Genomic DNA, 20,985 nt, shown 5'->3' with positions numbered 1-20,985 from the left:
CGGTTGCCTGGTTACGCAGGTTGATGCGCTGGAAGTTCTTTTGAGTCGGCGTTGCGAGACTTGGAAAAGTTCGGCAGTCACGAAACTTCAGTTCTGTAGAGTTTTGATGGCACCGTTGCGTGCTTGGTCAAGTGGTCGAGCGGTCGAGCGCAGATGGAAAAGCACTCAAACCACAAGAGGCGAAAGGCGTGAGGCGAGAGCTGGGAGCTCTGAGTTCGTTGAGTTCTTGCTGAGTTCGCTTAGTTCTGTTAGGAACATGAAGTTTTAAACGGGCCGCTAGGGCACGTCCCAAGATGCTGGGATCCAATGGCATTGCTAAAGAGGCGGGTCTCGCCAACCCCTTTCTGTCCTGTAATTCCTTCTGGTTCGTGACTTATTAGGATATGGATTTCTCTGCAATTTCTGTCATTAACTTCAATAAACTATTTATGCACAAAGTATACAAAATATCATTTTCTCATTCACTTTGCTGTGCATCATTCATTCAGACAATTTATTACATATCAAATAAAGCTATATTGCTTGCATGCTAATACATTTGATAACTTCCTTTCCTAAAGGCATATAATGCATAGATTAAACTCCAATGATCACATAAAACACATAATATAAAAGAAAACATGAAAACATATGATACTGTTGAAAAGCTGATTGTTTCTTAAAGATTGTCTCTGCAGTGTACTCAATTGAGACGCTGCGTTGGATTCGGAATGTCAGACGAGAGTGGGACAGGAAGTCCGAAAAACCATGTGAGTCACGCTGGACGCATCATGTGCCATGCCAGCTTAATTTCAGAAGACTGGAGGTTTGTTTCTTAGGTGCTCTGAGACAGAGAGCATTTTCTTCTCTCTGGATGCGTAAGTCGCAGATCTCGACAAAAGCGGTCCATACAATTAGCGTCTGGTGATTATCATGTGATGGTCATGTCTCAGCATTTTGACTGAGAAAGAGGGTCCTTTTGTTTCTTTGGAATATGGCCATTTCTGTTTTGTACGTTGTTCTGCAAGTTACAATCTTCTTGTACTCCTTTCGTGAATTAATGTTAACGGGGCAGGCCGGGTCAAGACTAGCGAAGACTTGTAGACTAGCTGGCGTCTACCAGATGGTCATGTGCTGGTTGTGATTAATTTTATGGCTGGCTTGATTCTCTGCAGTTTGTGTGGTGCTCTGTTGATCGAGATCCTACATAATTCCCCCTTTTGGCTGGCGATGTTCCTGGTGTAACATCGGCAGGCACTGGAACAAGAAGGAGAGAGAGAGAACAACACACGCACAAGACACAAACAAAATCTCCATCACTAGCTGAATTCTGGTGCAGGAATTTAGTTATTTTGCCTGGTACAGTTAGAGGCACTTGCAATAACGTGGGGCCGCATTGGTGAGAATTATTGTTAATTTGGTGGTTTTGATTGACCGGAGTATCGGGAGTTCAATGAGGCGGTGTAGACGTGTGTTCGATCAGGTGCTACGTCAGACAGTGCATGGGATCGTATTCAAGGCGGGCTATCCATTGAGGAGTCTCTTTCTCGTAGCGCATGGGCCATGGGAGTAACTAGGCGTTGCGTTTGAGCGTAACCGTTTTGGTATGACTATGAACCGTTCGTTAAGATTTATGACGTTGCTAAATCGTAATTCAGCTCGGAGTTTGTTCGCATGTCGTTTTAAGGTGGCTAGGTTTAGAATGTTAAACAGAGTGCCTACAGCCGCAGCAGCCCCAGCAGGGCGCCCAATAATCATTTGGGACGCCGGTTGTACCCGCTTAATTCAGCCTGGGTTACGATCATTTTCTGTAATTAGCGCGGCATGTGTTTCACATCTGCCTGCATGTGGGCAAGGACTTCCCGTGTCTGACGGGTGTCGGCCCAAGAGTTTTGGGGGCTGATAGGGTGTAGTTTGTTCTGGAAAACATCATAGGGTCGAATCGGCCATACACCTTTAGAGGTAGACTTTGTGGTTAGCTTATTGGTAATCCTGATTACGCAGAGAAACACGGCGGCGAATCATAACATCTACCTGGAGATAGAAAATAACAACGGGACAGTTAGCCACGACGGTCATGGTGTGGCGGGGTTGCTCAAATCGTTAACGAAATTTCTGGCAGTGATTTGCAACTAATTTGGTGTACTGAGTCAATCCCACCTTCAGGGGCCTAGACTTAAAAGAAAGTTAGGTAAGTTTCTGATGAGGGCTAGAAGGAAGGGACACATAGGAAAAGAGAGAGAAAGGAAAACACAAAGAGACACAATGACACTGAATGAGGTTAGACAGTAAGGACAAGTGTCACATGTGTGGAGCAGCTCCTCTCTGCTGGGCGGAGGTTGGTCCTAGCAGTGCGGCAGAGGAGAATGTTTAGGTGATTTGTGTTGTGTTTGGGAGGTTAGCTGTGTGTTTACCTAGAAGGATAGAAATCATGTTAGTGTGAGGCATAGTCATGAATTGTCGGTCTGTATCAGTGGGTTTGGTCTTCCCCCTTTTGCTGTCGGTTGGAACCCCAATGTCTCTTTATCTGCTTTTGGTGAACCCATCGAAGAACTGGCTCGCTGCGCCCTTGTCCGATTCTGGTTCGGTCGGTAACAGGCGAGAACTTGTGGGATTCCTTTCAGTGGGGTAAGGACTTTCTCCGACTGGCACTAGGGAGTGTTCTGCCAAGGATGGCGAAACCGTAATACCACACTTTGTTTCCGACACCGAGTTCCTTGTGCGAAGGAGGTGGCTAGCATGGGGCTTTACATCCACATGTCTCTATATTTCCTGCATCATTTCTTTCAATTTTGAGTTATGCTCGGTGGCTTGGGTTTCTTGGTTGAAGCTGGCAACACATCAGGCATCCTTCTATGTAATCTGCCACATCTTGTTGTATGCCAGGCTTCTGTGCCACCTGTTTGAATGGGTTGTAGGTGGTTTTGGCACCACAGTGCACTGCGCATGGTGCATCGTGTGCATGTTTAAGCCTCATCCCCCTTTGGCTCTGAGGGACTACAAGCTTTGGCGCAGTTAGGGGCTCAGAGACATATGTGAAGGCACCATTTTGCAGATGCAGCATGTTCTTAATGGATTGGAGGGTGCGGAGGTCTGAAGAAGTGGATTAGTCGAGTGTAGATCTCGTAGGAGAGTAAAGTTTGAAGATGTGAGCAGAAATGGGTAGGTCTGCTGATGTGGGAGGAGGAGGGGTGTTGCATACCAGTGGTATGTTGGTGGCGGGTAAGAGCTGTAGCCATCGGGATGGGTGGGAGGGCATGAAATGTATTGAATGGTTGTGATGGGCAAGGGTCGCTGTTGAGCCGGACCACGCCCGTTTTCAGATTGCCCTGGTGATTGTCTGGGCAGTCATCGACTTACGCTGTGGGCATCAGTTTCATTGGGCCACAGTCCGGGACGTCCTTTGCAAAAGAGTCCCTGTACTCATGTAGAATTTCTTTAAGTCTTTGGTGATCTGCTTTCTTGGGTCTGGTGTCCTTTGGTAGGCTTTGGTGTCTGTGCTTCGTTGCTTTGAAGAGATTCAGGCTGCCGGCTGAGTTTTCCTGCCCAGGGGCTAGCACTGCGACAGATACTAAAGTGTCTTGGACATTTATGGCAGTTCTGAGTTGAGGGGGGACCTGAGTCTGAGTCCCACGCTTGCAGTGAGCAGAGGGAAGGGCCTTGTTCTTTGCTGCTTGGCGTTGAACTTGAGCTTGGCCTTGACTTTGACACTGCATCGTCACTAAGCAAATTGAAGGCAACGTCTGTGGCTTGACACTGCGACTCATTGGAGACTACTGACTGGAAGGGCAATGGCTCATGGACTTGCGTCCACAACTTCAGGTGTTTAAAGTCTATCAAGGGTTTGAAGCGATTTAGCAGATCCTTTCCTATGAGGAGCGGATAGTTGTTTAGAGGTGAGATGTAGACTGGGTGGATGAGATTCATCGGTCCCACTGTTAGGTGAATTGGGGCCACATGTTTCAGCTGTAGGCCCATGTTTGAGTATGTTTGCAGGTTCAGTTCACACCTTTGGAGTTTGAAAGTTCCATCAGTTATCGTTCTTTGAATTTTCTCAAGGAGTTCAGTTGACATTAGAGTGATGTCGGCTCCTGTGTCTAGAAGGGCTTCCACTTTGACATGACCTTCGATGGTGATGGGGAGGTAAAACTTTCTCGTTGTACCTTTCTCGGTGAGATCGCCTAGGAGTTGAGGGACTGGCGTTTGAGATGAGATAGGTAGGAGTTCAGGACTGGTTCGGTGTTCTTCGGAGGAGTGGCAGACGACTAGGACAGCACTTTCAGGTGATTGAGTGGTTATATCAGCAGGTGTTTGTTGGAAGCTTCTGTGATCTGACGAGTCAGTTTCTGTCTCTTGCTCTGGATGTTTAAAGAAGCTTTCTTGTCCATCTGAAGTTATGACAGTTACAGTGTTCTTGGGGTAAGGAGAAGAGGTGCTGTTCTGTGTGGTTTGTTGGAGTAGGTGGTCGTTGCCTTCTTGTCTGGCCGCTAGTCAGGCCGCAGTGGGTTTCTCTTTCTTTTCCCACTTCCGATCCTCCTTTTTGCGTTTGAAGAACTCTTGCATCATCATTTTCATCAGTTCTTGTGAATCAAAACACGGCAATGTCTCTTCTTCATGTGTAGATTCAGCTTGAGCTTGATCAGTGTGGGATCTTTGTAAGTTCTTTCGTCGATTTGTTGGACTGGTTGCATTAGATTCCCACGAGCCATTTCCTGAGCTTCCTGATGAGGTTGGCCGACTCCATGATCTCTCCCATCGATTCTCACAAGGTCTTGGATGGTACCAGGATTTTTTCCAGTAGCGTTCAGGTGAGTGTTGTCGTCCGCGTGGTCCATCCCAGCGGTCGTTTCTTTGTGTAGGTCGGGCGCCAGAGTGAAAGTCACGCTCTCTGTTGAACGAGGATGGTCTCCATTCTCTAGGAGGTGGCTTGAAGCTTTCTTGGTGTTGGGCGCCCTCTAGGGTCATTTCTTGACATTGTGTGTTAAAATCAAGAACTGCAGTAGACTTGGTGCCCTTTTCTGATGCCATCTTTTGCTTGCCGTAGGCTTTGTGCGCCAGGTCTCGCAGCTGTTGAGACGTCATTGTTTGTGGGCATGCAAGGACGCCAAGGTGGTGGCTTACCGCAGGATGGAGATTTCTCAGAAAGAGAGTCTTAAAGTTCATGTCCTGCTCCATGTCAGGTTCATTGCGAGCTCCGAAGTATGCTTCTCTAAGCCGGCTATAGTATGCCTGGGAGGATTCATGACGACCCTGTTTTGTCTCCAGGGCGGCCACCAGTCCTTGCTCTGATTCTGGGACTGCGAATTCTTTGACGAGGGCTTGGCGGAGTGATTGGTAGTCAGCCTTTGTGTGAGACGGCTGTCGGTCCAGGAAGCTCCGTACCTCAGGGCTGGATCTCATTCGCAGAAGGTAAAGTCTGTCTTTGTCAGTAACGTTAGGTCTCATTTCTAAGTGAAAATCGACATCATTCAAGTAAGAGTGGACGTCTTGACCATCTGGCACACTCGGGGTGAATTTGCTGATGTTTCGGGCCAGCTTGTCAAGGTCTTTGAGGTCCATGCCATGTGATGGGTTATGGCTGGCCTTGGGGAGTTCTCGTAGCTTGGGTGTGAGGTAGGTTTCTTCAGAGGGAGCTGGCGAGGGTTTCTGAGTCGCTCCCTCCCCCTTTTTCTCACGTGACGTTTCAGGAACATGGGACCCGGGCCTGCTTAGCAGGGGTGAGGCCGGGGCCCGTCGCGTCCTGGTTGGCTCAGGGCGCAGTTCATAAGCATGTCTGAGTTCGTTTTTGACACTGTCCAATTCCTCTTTCATGTCGTCAAGTTGTTGAGTGAGGTAACTTATCTCAGTTCTTGCCTCGTTCAGATGTGTTTCGAGGGCTTTAATTCTGCTGTTCTTGTCTCTGAAGTCCAGCCTTGCCTTTTCCAGTAGCTGCTCGACGTACTGTAACTCGCCGCTGAGTTCGGCGCGGGCTGACTTTGCTTGCTCCATTTCTTGTGTGTTGTTAGCAAGAGTTTCTTGTAGTCTAGCAATCTCCTCAGTTGCTCTGGGATCCGTCTCGTTGGACCCTTCCCGTTGATCTTGATCCTCCAGCTCTAGCTGCTCGATGCGTTGCTGTGCGCGTTTCAGCTCCTGCTGGAGATAGGCGGCTTGTCTGTCGCTCCGTTTGAGGGAGGCGATGAGGGTGTGACTCAGGGAGCCAGTGATCTTTGCTAGCTCTTTGTGTCCGTAGCTCTGACCTGGATCATGTTTCATGATGCCTGTTATGTTGTTGTCCAGTTGGTCTTGTGTCTGGTGTTTGACAGCTTCGGCGGCTTTGGGTAAGAGGCTGTCCGTCACGGCGCTTAGCCAGATTTCCAAGTCCTCCCAGTGACCAACGGGGTCTGTTGGGCGAGGCATGTTTTGATGCCGTGAGGAAAGACCAGACCACTGACTGACACAGACCTGTAGAAAGAAGAACAAACAAACAAAACAAACAAACAAAACCAAAACAGTGGTGTGAGTGTGGTGGTGTCGGGTGTAAGTGGGTTTTGGGTGTGTTGTGTTGAGGTGAGTGTGGTTCTCCCCGCAGGTGGTTCACTGGTGTGCACGCCTCCAGCTAGCGTCGCTGTGGAGGAGGCGAGGGGGTACCCACGGGCGTTGTAGCTAGAACAGAGAGAGGAAAGAGTAACAAACACCCACAGCAAAGAACGGCGTAGTCGTCGGCTGCTTCCCCCTTTTTCTAAAGAGAAGAGAGAAAAGAGACAACAACAAAAGGAACACTTTGGGAAGAAGGTAGAAAGAGAGAGATTGGGAGAGAGGGAAAGTGAAATACACCTTTCTGGCCGTAGAATGAGTACAGTCAAGTTTTTGTTTTTTTTTTCAACTTGATGTATGCTTCTAGATACGGTGCTCAGAAATGGGAATTTCAACACGCCAGGACTATGGTTGTTATTATAATCCCCTCCGGGATGAGGGAATATACAATAACAATGACAGTATTGGGTTTGCAGCTGGTGGGATTGACACTGTACACCAATCAGAGCGTTTCTGGAAACGGGTTCACGACTGGCGCCTATCAGTCCTCGCTGGATTCGTTGGGACCTTGGCTGTAGGGTTCCACGATGAGAGGGGAAAATGAGAGTTAGGCACAAGTTTAATTGGCGTTTTCAAGTTGTATGAACATTGAACATTGATTAAATGTCTTTTAAACAACCAAAATTCTCTGCTTTTATGATTCTCACAGGCACAATCGAGGAAATAGCAGCAGTAGTCAAATCAAGAGGAGGACAGCTAGGTGAAAAAGAGAGAGTGAGGAGAGAGACAGCCAATTGGAAATGAGGTTTCGCTCCCAAGTCAGGGAATATGACAAGACTTGATTATTACAATTACAATTAAAGCCTTGGTTTGCAATTAAAATTGATGTTTCAATTCAGTAATGATTGTGGGAGAACTAAAACTGTAACGCTTTGTTAAAGTTTAGTCAGCAGTTGTAATCAAATGGATCAACACAAACCATTGAGGTATGGGAAAAGGAACAACTATTGATTGTAAAAAGGAGTCGTTTTCAAATCAATAATGATTGTTCCTGGTTATAATTTAGAAGTTTTCATTAAAAATTGGTCAAGGAAATTATAATTTCTCTATTCAACGTGTATCATTGCCGTCTGAAAAGGGGAAATGTGATTATGATTAAACTTAAAATTAAAATGTTCAATTAAAATCAAAAAATTTTTAATTGAAATCAGAAGTTTAAATTAGAGATTAAAATTTCCAAATAAAAAAATGTTTAACATAAATTATCACCTTGGCAATGAAAGTTGGTGACCAAATTAAAATGATGCCTCCTTAAAATTGACTACAAATAATCAATGTTAAATCAATCACAGAAATTGCGGTGTGGCAAGGAGATGTGATTATTTATTAAGATTGATCAAAGTATTCAAATTAATCAGCTTGAAAATAGTACTTGATTATAAAGCTTGTAACAGTTTAAACTGGCAATGCAAACAGTCAAAAAGGAGAGAGCCTTAAATCGAAACAATAAAATGTTTTAATTTGAGATTTATGATAGGGCTTTAATGGTTTGTTACAATCGCATCAAAAAGAGATTTAACTTTAAAATTGTCAATATTCCTGTCACATGGGAGGAGGGAAGAAATACGAGGAATAGTGTACAGAGATATGAAGTAAAGAAGTTTGCAGAATGATCGTTAAAGTTCAAAGCTTGTGATTGAGTCACCCAAACAACGTTACACACACTGAGTTCAAACACAATGGATCACCCTAACCGATTGCGTGCTAACTGCTATTTTTCAAGGCTAATGGTTTTACATAGGCTTCAATGCACACGCGTTAGCTTTAGCTAGGTTAGCTATATACGAAACTCTGCCCCGGAAAAGGTATGTTAGGATTTCCTGGGTCACAGCGTTTCTATGGCAACCACCAGCGTGTGGTTCAGCAGTCTTAAATACAATGCATGAAATGACAGGACATTTCGGAATTGCAAAGCAAATAAGCACTATTTAGATTCTTATCTTTTAGAACCGTCCCAACTCGTTAGAGTGAGGCACATTTATCCACAGATTTACTGCGATTAATACAACATATTTCACAGGTCTCGGCGGACCTTAATTCTGTGCTTGTCTGTTTAAACAACACCACAGCACATATGGACTCAGCCACACAATTTTAAGATCTCAAAATTTCTCCCATAAAGCAACGTGTGGGTGCTCGCGCTGAGCGCCACGTCTTAACTTCACTAACGTTAGTTTTAAGTGAATACTTGGTAAAAGAGCATTAGGTCGCGAGCCCAAAGATCTTAAACCGGGAGTCAGCTTAAGTTTCCACTCTGGAACACGCAGTGTAAAACACTAGCTGCAAGGCCTTTTGACAGAGAGGAAAAACAAGGAACACGCTCGTTTTTCTTTTTTTCTTTGTCTCAATTTCTAAAACTTTACTGCAGTTTAAATTCTTTACACAACAACTCAAAGTTATGCTTTCATTCATTCCAGACTGGCAGCCACAATAAAGCATACAGTACACAATAAACTGTTTCTCTGTCTTTGAACTATTTCTACCGGATAAAATAGAACAAATACCATATAGAATGACTTGTTTTATGTTCAAATAGTTAGATGTGTTCGCGTTATACTCTCCACCATCTGTAAGGAATTAATTAGCTCAAATTTATAATGATTCAAATAAGGAATCGAATCGAAAGATTCGGAACTTGATTAAATTGATTCAGAGTTAATAGATTACACTTCTTAACCATTCGTCCAGCAAAGTGGTCAATTCAGCATACTGTATTAACTCAAAAAGGTTTATATTATGTTCCTGGCCAAGATCACAAATAAACCAAAATATTACGTTAGGAAATTTTAAAGCTGAGGTAGCTTGATCTAAACACAGATAGAACTTTTGTGAACATAAAGTCAAGACACTTCTTTTAATGAAACAATGATTTATTGAACTACTCTAAGACACAACACTAATCTCTACTAAAACACAAATAAACACACACACACACACACACACACACACACACACACACACACACACACACACACACACACACACACACACACACACTCATACAGTTCCGGGGATGAGCAATTACTGAGTTGAAAAGAACCCCAAATGTTCTAGTACCTTAACTAGTTCTTAGATCGCAACCTTAGAAAATCACAAAAGCAGAGACTTAGCTTTTAACTACTTAGGGAGTATTTTGCACCAGTTTCAGCGAAGTAAACAGAGATCTTGTTACTTGCGTTTGTGCCGGGAACGGGGGTTCCGGGGGCTCGTCTGAGCGAAAGTTCTGGTTGGTTGCTGGTCGATGACGTAGTTTGGGAAATCCCTCGACGTGGAGGAGTGGTTTTCTGGAGCCGATCTTTCGGTTGCCTGGTTACGCAGGTTGATGCGCTGGAAGTTCTTTTGAGTCGGCGTTGCGAGACTTGGAAAAGTTCGGCAGTCACGAAACTTCAGTTCTGTAGAGTTTTGATGGCACCGTTGCGTGCTTGGTCAAGTGGTCGAGCGGTCGAGCGCAGATGGAAAAGCACTCAAACCACAAGAGGCGAAAGGCGTGAGGCGAGAGCTGGGAGCTCTGAGTTCGTTGAGTTCTTGCTGAGTTCGCTTAGTTCTGTTAGGAACATGAAGTTTTAAACGGGCCGCTAGGGCACGTCCCAAGATGCTGGGATCCAATGGCATTGCTAAAGAGGCGGGTCTCGCCAACCCCTTTCTGTCCTGTAATTCCTTCTGGTTCGTGACTTATTAGGATATGGATTTCTCTGCAATTTCTGTCATTAACTTCAATAAACTATTTATGCACAAAGTATACAAAATATCATTTTCTCATTCACTTTGCTGTGCATCATTCATTCAGACAATTTATTACATATTATTAAACTCCAATGATCACATAAAACACATAATATAAAAGAAAACATGAAAACATATGATACTGTTGAAAAGCTGATTGTTTCTTAAAGATTGTCTCTGCAGTGTACTCAATTGAGACGCTGCGTTGGATTCGGAATGTCAGACGAGAGTGGGACAGGAAGTCCGAAAAACCATGTGAGTCACGCTGGACGCATCATGTGCCATGCCAGCTTAATTTCAGAAGACTGGAGGTTTGTTTCTTAGGTGCTCTGAGACAGAGAGCATTTTCTTCTCTCTGGATGCGTAAGTCGCAGATCTCGACAAAAGCGGTCCATACAATTAGCGTCTGGTGATTATCATGTGATGGTCATGTCTCAGCATTTTGACTGAGAAAGAGGGTCCTTTTGTTTCTTTGGAATATGGCCATTTCTGTTTTGTACGTTGTTCTGCAAGTTACAATCTTCTTGTACTCCTTTCGTGAATTAATGTTAACGGGGCAGGCCGGGTCAAGACTAGCGAAGACTTGTAGACTAGCTGGCGTCTACCAGATGGTCATGTGCTGGTTGTGATTAATTTTATGGCTGGCTTGATTCTCTGCAGTTTGTGTGGTGCTCTGTTGATCGAGATCCTACACACCCAACAAACTAGAGTGAGGTTGACTAGTTTATCTAGAATTCTCCTTATTTTAAATTTAATATGATTAGCTGTAATGCTATGCTTTAGCTCAGGGAAGGTGGCAAGAGGAGCAGGACTGGACCGTGAATTTAGCTCCAAGCTAGAGTTGTCAAAACCATGTTCGGTACTTTCAATACTGAAATTGAACACATCTGAGCGCTGTTAGGCCGAATGTGAACACTATGGCCAATCAGCGATGTTTAAAAATCTGCCCAACAGCGCTCAAATGTGGGCAGGAAATCAACGTTTTTAAAATTTCACTACCAAACTTACAGTACTTTTTGATAACTCTACTCCAAGCCTATTATTCACACCTGAACCACCTAATCAAAGGCAGTGTTTAAAATCACCCCCCCGTACCCCCATAAAGGGCAATTTCGCCAACTATACCCTTATATAAGCCCCTATTTGGCCAAGAGGTTGTAGATAGATGATGAATAGAAGTGGGCCCAGAACCCTGAGGGACTTCAGTGGTAATTGTCTATTGTCTTTTGGATGCACCTAAGGTCTAGAAACTTCTAGGCAACTGTGTTGGAGCTAAAGGTTGCAGGATGGATGCCCTCCAGGAGCATAACTGGACACTTATGCCTTAAATTCAGATGGAGATCTTTTGCTGTTTCATTGCATCTCTCTATGTTCGATTGTGGTATTTACTGGGCTCCATTTCGCCAACCCACTAACCGCTATTTAAAACCTGAAGGTTTGTGCATCCCTAATCTCACGTAACAGCTATACCCTCTGCACAACTGTCAGTCCCGGCTGAGGTTGTTGTTCCCTGTTCTGTAGGTATTGTCTACAAACCGCCAGAGTACAAGGAGCACGATTTCAGCGAGGCTCCCAAGTTCACAGCGCCTCTCAGCGACAGAGCTGCCACTGTGGGCTACACCACTAAACTACTATGTGCGGTCCGAGGCAGTCCAAAGGTACGGATCATCTTTTTTCTGCTGATTTGGTATAGACCTTCTATCATGGACAATGTACCAACCAGTAGCTATATGGTAGCCAAGAATTAGCTGATGTGTTGCTACAAATGTATTTCTGTAATTCAACAACAGCTGTTAATCAACATATCCAAACGTCCTTGAGTTCAACCTCAATAAATAGCTTAATTACACCCATAGCTGTAGTCATAAGGTACAAAAAGCTCAGTGCTGGCTGTTCCTGCTGACCAAGGAAGCCAGCTGGTAGACAGTCATGTGGGGACTGTGTTAGCTTGTCATTCCCAAGGAGGGGGACGGAGAATCGAGTTTCGAGAACAGCTGAGATGGTTGCAAAATCTGGGCTGAATACATATCCTGATGAAGTACACCCTCTAAAATTCTTGTTCATTAAAGCTTGTTCTGATGGGGCCCGCTGTCTATTTCATGCTAACAAAGTTCCTGAGATGTCCAGGCTGTCTTGGACATGTTGGATCCATTTGGATGCAAATGGAAATGTAAAACCTTCAAAGCCACAATAGAACATGATATGTTTTACAGAACAACTCAATGGCTTCCTCAAGAGTAAGTGTACAGTATTTACAACATGCTTCAAGCAGTACAGTAACACACAGACACAGTTTGAGTTGGCAGTGAGGGACTCGTAAATTGTACATAAGGACTGTGACACTCAAAAGTCCTTGCTCTGGATTGTCCTGCTGGGGCCCAATTTCCATTTGGCACCAACACAGTTCCATCGTGTCTTAAGCTTTTTGGATGAAGATGGAAACCTAAGACCTTCAAAGTCATAAGAGAACCCCATGATGTACTTCATAGAAAGATGCCGTAGATTATTTTTCACCCTCATTCTGTTCCATGTTTATCTGGGCCAGTTAACATTCTTATGCATTCTACCTTGGTGCTGCAAAATCAGGATACATCTGGGATGCAAGAATTCTTGACAGTGTGGTAATGTACGGTAAACACTGGAGTAACCTGGCTGCTGTACAACATTACAAAAACATTAATGGATTATTATAAGCAAGTGGCAGAGCCTGGATACTTTTATAGGGGTAGCCAGGTAGGGTCCTGCAACTTTTGAGGTGGTTTAGCCATCCTCTAGCTACAAGAATTCCACCAGGATGGTTGAGAACTGAGCCGGAAAAAAACATGGGTCGGAAATGGTTTGTAATCATACTGTGCCAAACCAAGCTCAAGTGGAAATGCACTTGGAACCATCCCTCACCTTGCTCTGAACTGTTTGGACTGGTGGTGCTTCAAGAGCTAAGAGCTTGATTAGCTTTGTGTGTTTGATTAGGGTTGGAGAAAGACTATGCAGGACAGTCGGTCTCCAGGAGCAGGGTTTAAGACCTCTGCTCTAAACGATCCCAGCTAAAGAAGAAGGGTCTTATCTAGCGAAACAATCGGTTATTATTTTGTTTTATTGATACTTTTTAACCTCAAATGAACTCTGTGTATTCTGGTTCAAGACAGTTAGGGTATGTCGAAAACTCCCATCTCATTTTCTCCTCCAACTTCAAAATCACCCTAAATCGCTGCAAAAGTAGAAGATCAAATGCCTTTTACAAAAAAAAAAAAAAAAAAAGGTAAAACAGCAATGTGGGATGATTTTGAAGTTGAAAAAGAGAATAAGAGTTTTTCAACCTACACCAACTTATATGAACCAGAATACACAGAGTTCACACAGAGCTAGACAATAGGTTAAAATGTATATAAATAGTTTTTTTTTTTTTTTAAATAACCAATTGTTTCGCTAGATAAGACCCTCATTCCTCGGCTGGGATTGTTTAGAGCCGTTTGAAGCTGCATTTAGACTGCAATTTGGTTCAAACTTAGTGGCACCATAGAAGTTCACTATATGGAGAGAAATCCTGAAATCTTTTCCTCAAAAAACATTCCTTTAAGAGTGAAAAGAGAAAGACATGAACATCTTGGATGACAAGGGGATAAGTAAATTATCTGTAATTTTTTGTTCTGGAAGTGAACTTCTCCTTTAAGCTACACATGCACTATTTTTGCTGAAAAACAAACAGCATGATAAGCTGATTGGCTGGTCTTAGCAAGTTTAAGCTGGAAGTAGTAGGTTGGTCTGGTCTCCCAGCCTGGACAGCTAAAGAGGTTGAAACCCCTCTAAAACCAACCTGCAAACCAGCTATGAGCAGGCCCAAAGACATGTGAAACCAACCAACCAGGCCCCTGCTTCTGTCTCTTGTGTGTTGTCATATCTATTAACTAAAGATGTGTATCTGACATCCATTATGCTCGAAAACATAGCTAACATACGGTAAATGTAGCTTGACTAGCTTTCGACTGCTCAAAACAAATTTTTCAAGATTTCATTGGAGTTACAGTTTGTACCACTCAGACATTATATGTTAAATTATTAAATAGGAGTATTTTAAGACCTCATCTCAACCCAGGCATTAGCCATTTTATGCTAGCATTTTGATGTCTGAAGCAATTTAGCATCCTGTGGATGCCATCTGTGGTGTGGAACTGAAGGCATTAGATCAGCATGTTTCTCTTTCCTGGAAAGTTACCCATGGGACATCAGTAAGCATCATAAGGTTAAAGTGCTAACAGAATGCGAAAATGCTTTTGTAAACTTGACCCATGAGGTGCAGTAACATGCTGTTCCAGCTGATGAACCTCGAGTAGGCAGAAATTCAGCGAATGAGACGTGTGACATTTTATATAAGAACCATGACACCACTAAGTGTGTGTGAGGGATAAAATTAATGAGGCTATCAGAGCATTAGCACTGCAGTTGGGAATAGCTTCAGTTATGGCAGTTGACAGCATTACTGTGAATTAATAAATGCCTGTGTATTGACTACACCTTATTAACATTTTATTTAATTGAACAAGTGTTTAAACCGTAATGTGCTAAATGTATGCGTGAAACAGTCCAGTTGTGAATGACTTGTTAATGTTTGTTGACCACGGCAGTCGAAATGACTTGTGTTTTGTTTGCAGCCTAAGATCGAGTGGCTGAAGAATCAGATGCTCATAGGAGATGATCCCAAATACAGGCAGATCAACAACCAGGGAGTGTGCTCACTCGAAATCCGCAAACCATCCAGCTTTGACGGTGGCGTCTACACTTGCAGGGCCAAGAATGCCCTTGGTGAGGCTACAGTTGCCTGTAAGCTAGAGGTCAAAAGTAAGTACAGGATCGTTTGCACTTAGCTTGACACGCTAATACTACAAGCTACATTTTCAGCTGATTATAGCGACATTGATCCTTTAAGGTGTTTATCCAGGAGAGGAATGGCAAGTGAGCATCTTTTTGTGCTGACTATGATTAATTTGAGTTGGTTTTAAGCATGCATTAATATGTATGTGTGTACTGGGTGAATATAGAGACATGCTGATGATCATCTGCTTTTCTCTTTCACCAGAGGTGATCATCCCAGATGAAAAAGAAAGGAAATAAATGATGTGCACAGGTCAGTAAATAAAAGATTTTCCATTTAAAGGAGTAATTCACTTTCAGAACAAAAATTTACAGAAAATGTACTCACCCCCTTGCCATCCAAGATGTTCATGTCTTTCTTTCTTCAGTCGTAAAGAAATTATGTTTTTTGAGAAAAAAACATATCAGGTATTCTTTCCATATAATGGACTTCTATGGTGCCCCCGAGTTTGAACTTTGGAAATGCAGTTTAAATGAAGCTTCAAAGGGCTCTAAACAATCCTAGCCAAGGAAGAAAGGTCTTGTCTAGCGAAACGATCGGTTATTTCCTAAAAACATTTACAATTTTTACTTTTTAATCTCTACACAGAGTACACACAGAGCTAGACAAGACAAACATTTAAGGTGAAAAGTATATAATTTATTTGTTTGTTTTTTAAAAATAATGTTTTTTTCCTAGATAAGACCCTTTTTTCCTCAGCTGTGATTGCTTAGAGCCCTTAGAAGCTGTATTTTGGAAGTTCAAACTCAGGGGGCACCATAGAAGTCCATTATATGGAGAGAAATCCTGAAATGTTTTCCTCAGAAAACATAATTTCCTTACGACTGAAGAAAGAGACATGAACATCACATCAAAAATCTAATAGTATGCATTGACACTCAGTTGATACTCAAATGACTCTGAACGGCTGATCCCACAATTCTAGATGTGCATCAAAAGCATGTCTGTTATGTAGACTCTTGGTTTTTAAAAGGTCTGTAAATCCTGTTGAATGCACACTAAGCTTCTAGGAAGGTTTCACTGTTTCATCACTCATATCTTTGAAAGGCATAAACAGCATCAGGTTTAAATGACAGTAAATAGTTATGGTTTAACACCAAAAAAAAAAAAAAAATACAAACAATCATCCTCAGGGAGGATTTTTGTCATATAGATTTAGGTGTGGTTCACTTGCAACATGCAGCTATACCAAACTCATATATTTAATGTCACAAGTAATGTTCTTCAACTGACAAAATACAACAACCAGAAGTGGAAACCCACATAAAACAACCTGACGGAACATCATTGCAGACATCTGTTCGTACACTTTGTGCGTCTGACATGCCAATCAGGAAGTCTCTGACATTCAATGCCAGCTGTTTCTCCCTGTGAGACTCCCTTACATGGAGGAGGCTGCAAAGTGTGAGAATGTAGCCGCTCCCACTCAAAGAGGCTCAAAGAGGCCAGAACGGCTGTTAGTGGCTGTGTGGGCTAAAAATGAAACTGTGGCTTTGCAGAAACCAGAAAACAGCGCATCACTATGACTTCCGAACAGACACACACTGCTGGACCACTCCTTAAGTTAACAATTCATGTTTTGGTTTATACCATCTTTTTAACCTGACAATAACATTTTAGCCCTGGAAAACCCACTATATGTCTTAAAGCTACAAAATAACAGGTTTTTAAATTAATACTTTAATGTGTAAATAACTTACATGCAGACCTCAAACATGAACTTTGAAGTAGTTAAATGAGGAAGACAGCGGCATGTAAAACCCACATCCTTGTGGTAGTTATGCTTATAGCTCACATACAAAAACTACTGAATATTTACTCACCCTCAGGTCATCCAAGATGTAGATGAGTTTGTTTCTTTATCAGACTTGGAGAAATGTACCATCACTTTCTCACCAATGGATCCTCTGCAGTGAATGGGTGCTGTCAGAATGAGAGTTCGAACAGCTGATAAAAACATCACAGTAATCCAAAAGTAATTTACACCACTTCAGCCTATTAATTAATTTCTTATGAAGTGAAAAGTTCTGATGAAGAAACAAACTCAACTTTGCATAGTATGCGCATACTGTATGTACGCAGACAGATTTTCTAACCTCATGTACGCTCGTATGTGTGACTTGAGTTATTTCACTAAAGCCTTAAATATACTTCAGTTTTAATGCAAACACGTAACACAAGCAAACAGCTGAAGGCATAGCTTTATCCAGTATCTGCACTATTTCTCTCCAGAAATTATAAGCACTAAAATGTCTTTATATGTTGTCTTCGGCTGTTGTTTCATCACTTTTTTGATTTTGAAACAACAGCCAGTGATGTAGACAAACTAAATTATACACGGTTAGTAAAATTAAGCTGTAAACATACAATTTTCACATGCCATCCATCTTTTTCTTCAACACAGAAGTAAGCTTATGGGCGAGATTTCCAGTTCATTAGCTGATGTAGGGAAATAATAATAAGAATAACAAAATGCAGTTAATGGTAAAACTGTTTGCACTACAAACCACTGTGTTCATAATTAAGACAATACATAGTTCATAGTTCAGATGTAGGCCGGGCATCAGGCCTTTTTTAGACTTTTTTAGACAAGACTTTGAGACACTTTCGAGACCGGCTCGGACAGCGTTTAGTGTCCTTCAGCGAAGCTGGAAAAGTGTTCAAGCGCACACAATAGGCTGAAACTTGCCACAAAGTATCGGCAAAAATAATAACAAGGAATGTGTCGGGGAGAAAGAGTAAGGACATATTTGAATTACTGACTTTTATTTTATATTAGGCAAGTCGTGATGATTTCAGAAAGCAAACTGATCAAACAGATGATAATTTTTCCGCTGTGCACTGTTCATTAAAAAAAAACACAATAACATATATTTAATGAACAAAAAAAGTTTTTTTAAATTAACTCAAAAAAAAAAAAAAACACTAAATATAATAATTTTGCCATTACATACAAAACTGAACTATTTTATCTGAAACAGTAGTATAAGATGTTTTGGGAAAAGGGGGAAAAAATGGGCTCGGGTCGGACCCAGGCCGATAATTCTGATAAGTTGTTGGACAAGGTCTTAGTTCATAGAGATCTCACAAAGTTCTGTTATTATCAAAACTCTCTATACTACACAATGAATCTTTTATTTACATTGCATCTGCTGTTAGTCATGACATGATTTACGAGCGCGCAAAATGGCACTTAATAAAAACCAATCTGGCGCTTTCAGCTGTGAGTTTTTCTAATTGTTCAAAATCAACAGATTATGTCTGTGATTGGCTACATTGCTCAATGCTGCAAAAACACTTTTGCTTTTGGCCTCTGATAGAGTTTGGACCTGGTGATGCTTGACGTCATACTTAACAAGTGGATGGAGTGTTGAAAGATGTTCAGCTGTGTGTACACTGTAAAAAAATAAAGGCCGTAAAATTTACGGTAAAAACCTGGCAGCTGTGGTTACCAGAGTTTTACTGTTAAAAATACGGTAGCAATGTTTTACATTTTATGGTTTTCACTTACATATACAGGTAAATACCGTAATTTCAGAATTTTTTAACTGATATAATGGTGGTGTGTTTTGTACCTTTGTAATACACTGATAACCACCAAAAGTAGGTGGTGATGACAACATCACATGATGAACCAAAGCCCATCACAAGGAGGTTTTAAATAATAACATATATAGAAGGTGCACAGTGTCATTCACACCAACAGTAAACACCATCATGGTAACACACATAAAACTGAAATAATGCAAAAAGCATTAATTTAACAACATTAAATGTAACATACAACCCTAATGTACAAAACTGCCAAGAAAAATCTAAGAAGAAAAAGTTATTTCAACAAAAAAAACATTAAATTAAAAAAATGAAACACAGGGAATTCTTTTCACTTCAGACGTTCTTTTTCACTTCAAAAAACGGTATACTACCGTAAAATTACATGCAATGTCCAACACAGTTTTTCACCGTATATAGAAGGGGAACTCACAGTTAACCATTTCACAGGTTTTTACCGTAGCATTTTTACAGTTTTTTACCGTTAAATTCACGGCCATTTTTTTACAGTGAGCTTTTGCATCAAAGTATACATTGGGCTTTGCTTGGCCATTGTGTATTCAAGTCAAAAGAGCCATTTTAAGTTGTCTGTAGGAAAACCATCACATCACAAGGTTCCAGCACTTCTTCCCTCTAATTCAAATTAGGGATGCACCAAATATTCAGCAACCAGAATTATTTGGCCAAAAATAGCAAAGAAAGCTCTTTTGGTGTTCGACCAAATAAGCGAAAAGGCAGAATAAATTATACTGAACAATAATGTGATGCAATCAAATAGAGGTGCACACTAATGCAGCAAACATGTCGGCAAGTGTGGAAGCATTTAAAACTGTTTAAGAAAGAAGCAAAAATCATTACAAGCACCGACAGCGAGAGACTGTTTAGTATCGCATCGCATTCCATGAGAAGAGAATCGCAAAATGGCCTTAAACCATTAGTAAATAAACTACAGAACGTATGTTGTCTGATACACGCACAAATTATTCTGACAGCGCTGCACAAGCTGCTTAGCCAGGTTTCAAAGTCCAAAGCGCCAGGGAAATCTGAGCGATGAGAATCATTCATAAATCTGCTCCTGTCAGCAAAAAGTAGTACTGAGGTCTTCTTGTGGGTTTCCACCAAAATAAAAGTCAAAAGTTAGTATTGTAATTTTACTGTTGTTCTGTAAAATAAAAATGACAAAAATAATGATAACAATCATTACAATAGCTCTATTAATACATTTGTTATAACATTCTCCTTTGCTCAGCAAGGCTGCATTTATTTGTACATTAAAAACATATGGCTTATGCATCCCTTATTCAAATGATCGCAGGTATCATCCGTGCCAAATGATTAATAGTTATTTTGGCTAGTGGTTTGGTTTTTGCTCTACTTAATCTTGAAAATGGATGAAATGCTTGGAAAGATTTATGTAATGATTTCAAATAATTCTTTGACTTTTGCAGTTCTCCTGTTGAGGAGCAGCAGGACACAATGCTGTAGAATGACAATGGTGAGAAAAGCTTCCATTTTTCTGATTTTCCCACAAATCATCTTCATTTTGGAAAATCTATATACTGTACTTGTGTTCTTCCTGATGCTGAATACTATATTAGCATGTTTTATTTATTATTAATGTCAATATGTGCTGTTTCATTGCCACATCCATTTGGCATGTGGCATTGTTTAACAGATGCATTCTGGGTAATGAAGTTTCCTGGTAACTGACCAACTTTTTTCTCTCTTTCTGTTGTAGATGTTTACAGTTGTCCAGGAGGATGAGCCAATGTGTGCACAGTAATGAAGTCTCTGATTTGCTAATTCCTACAACAAAATATAAGAAACATCAGATAGTTTCCTATTTTGCTGTAAAGCAACACCACCGTATTAGTGAGCTAAAGAGAATTTATAGTTTTATATTGTTGCATGTATTTCAAGTGTCACTGTAGTTTATTCCTAATGAAATCCCTTGTAATTGAGTGTTTTCAATAAAAGAGTAAACCCGCTGTCTTATTGCAATGATATTAAAGTGTAAATGATAAAGGATATTATGTCATTTTTTATATTCTCATTGGATGCTGAGGTGAACAAACATATTATTCTATGTAAATGTGTTTTAAACAGGCCTGAGGTTTGCACCATGTGCTGTTGTGATTGGTCTGTTTATGATACACCAGCAGGATGATTGAATTGATAGACGAAACAGTGGCCTGAATATATGGTATGTGGTCTTATCTGCCCATGCAAAGGTTCTAAATAGATTTGCAAACAAGCTTTAACTGCCACTCTCAGCAAATGTAATACAG

At 41.6% G+C, this 20,985-nt stretch overlaps 1 protein-coding gene across 1 annotated transcript in view; it reads left to right on the top strand.

Moving 5' to 3' along the window:
- mybpha (myosin binding protein Ha) overlaps positions 1 to 20,685 on the top strand; it is a 34,803-nt gene extending 14,118 nt beyond the window's left edge. The window contains exons 7-11 of the mRNA XM_073823653.1: positions 11,797 to 11,933; positions 14,925 to 15,111; positions 15,350 to 15,397; positions 20,146 to 20,192; positions 20,436 to 20,685. Of these exons, the coding sequence (XP_073679754.1) occupies positions 11,797 to 11,933; positions 14,925 to 15,111; positions 15,350 to 15,384 (359 nt within the window). The 3' untranslated portion in view covers positions 15,385 to 15,397; positions 20,146 to 20,192; positions 20,436 to 20,685. The remainder of the gene's footprint in view (positions 1 to 11,796; positions 11,934 to 14,924; positions 15,112 to 15,349; positions 15,398 to 20,145; positions 20,193 to 20,435) is intronic.
- The last annotated feature ends 300 nt before the right edge of the window (positions 20,686 to 20,985 follow it).

The sequence above is a fragment of the Garra rufa genome, chromosome 18 (genome assembly GCF_049309525.1).
Source record: "Garra rufa chromosome 18, GarRuf1.0, whole genome shotgun sequence".
Lineage (NCBI taxonomy): Eukaryota > Metazoa > Chordata > Actinopteri > Cypriniformes > Cyprinidae > Garra > Garra rufa.
Note: the sequence above shows the minus strand (reverse complement) of the source record. Positions and strands in the feature narration are given on the sequence as shown.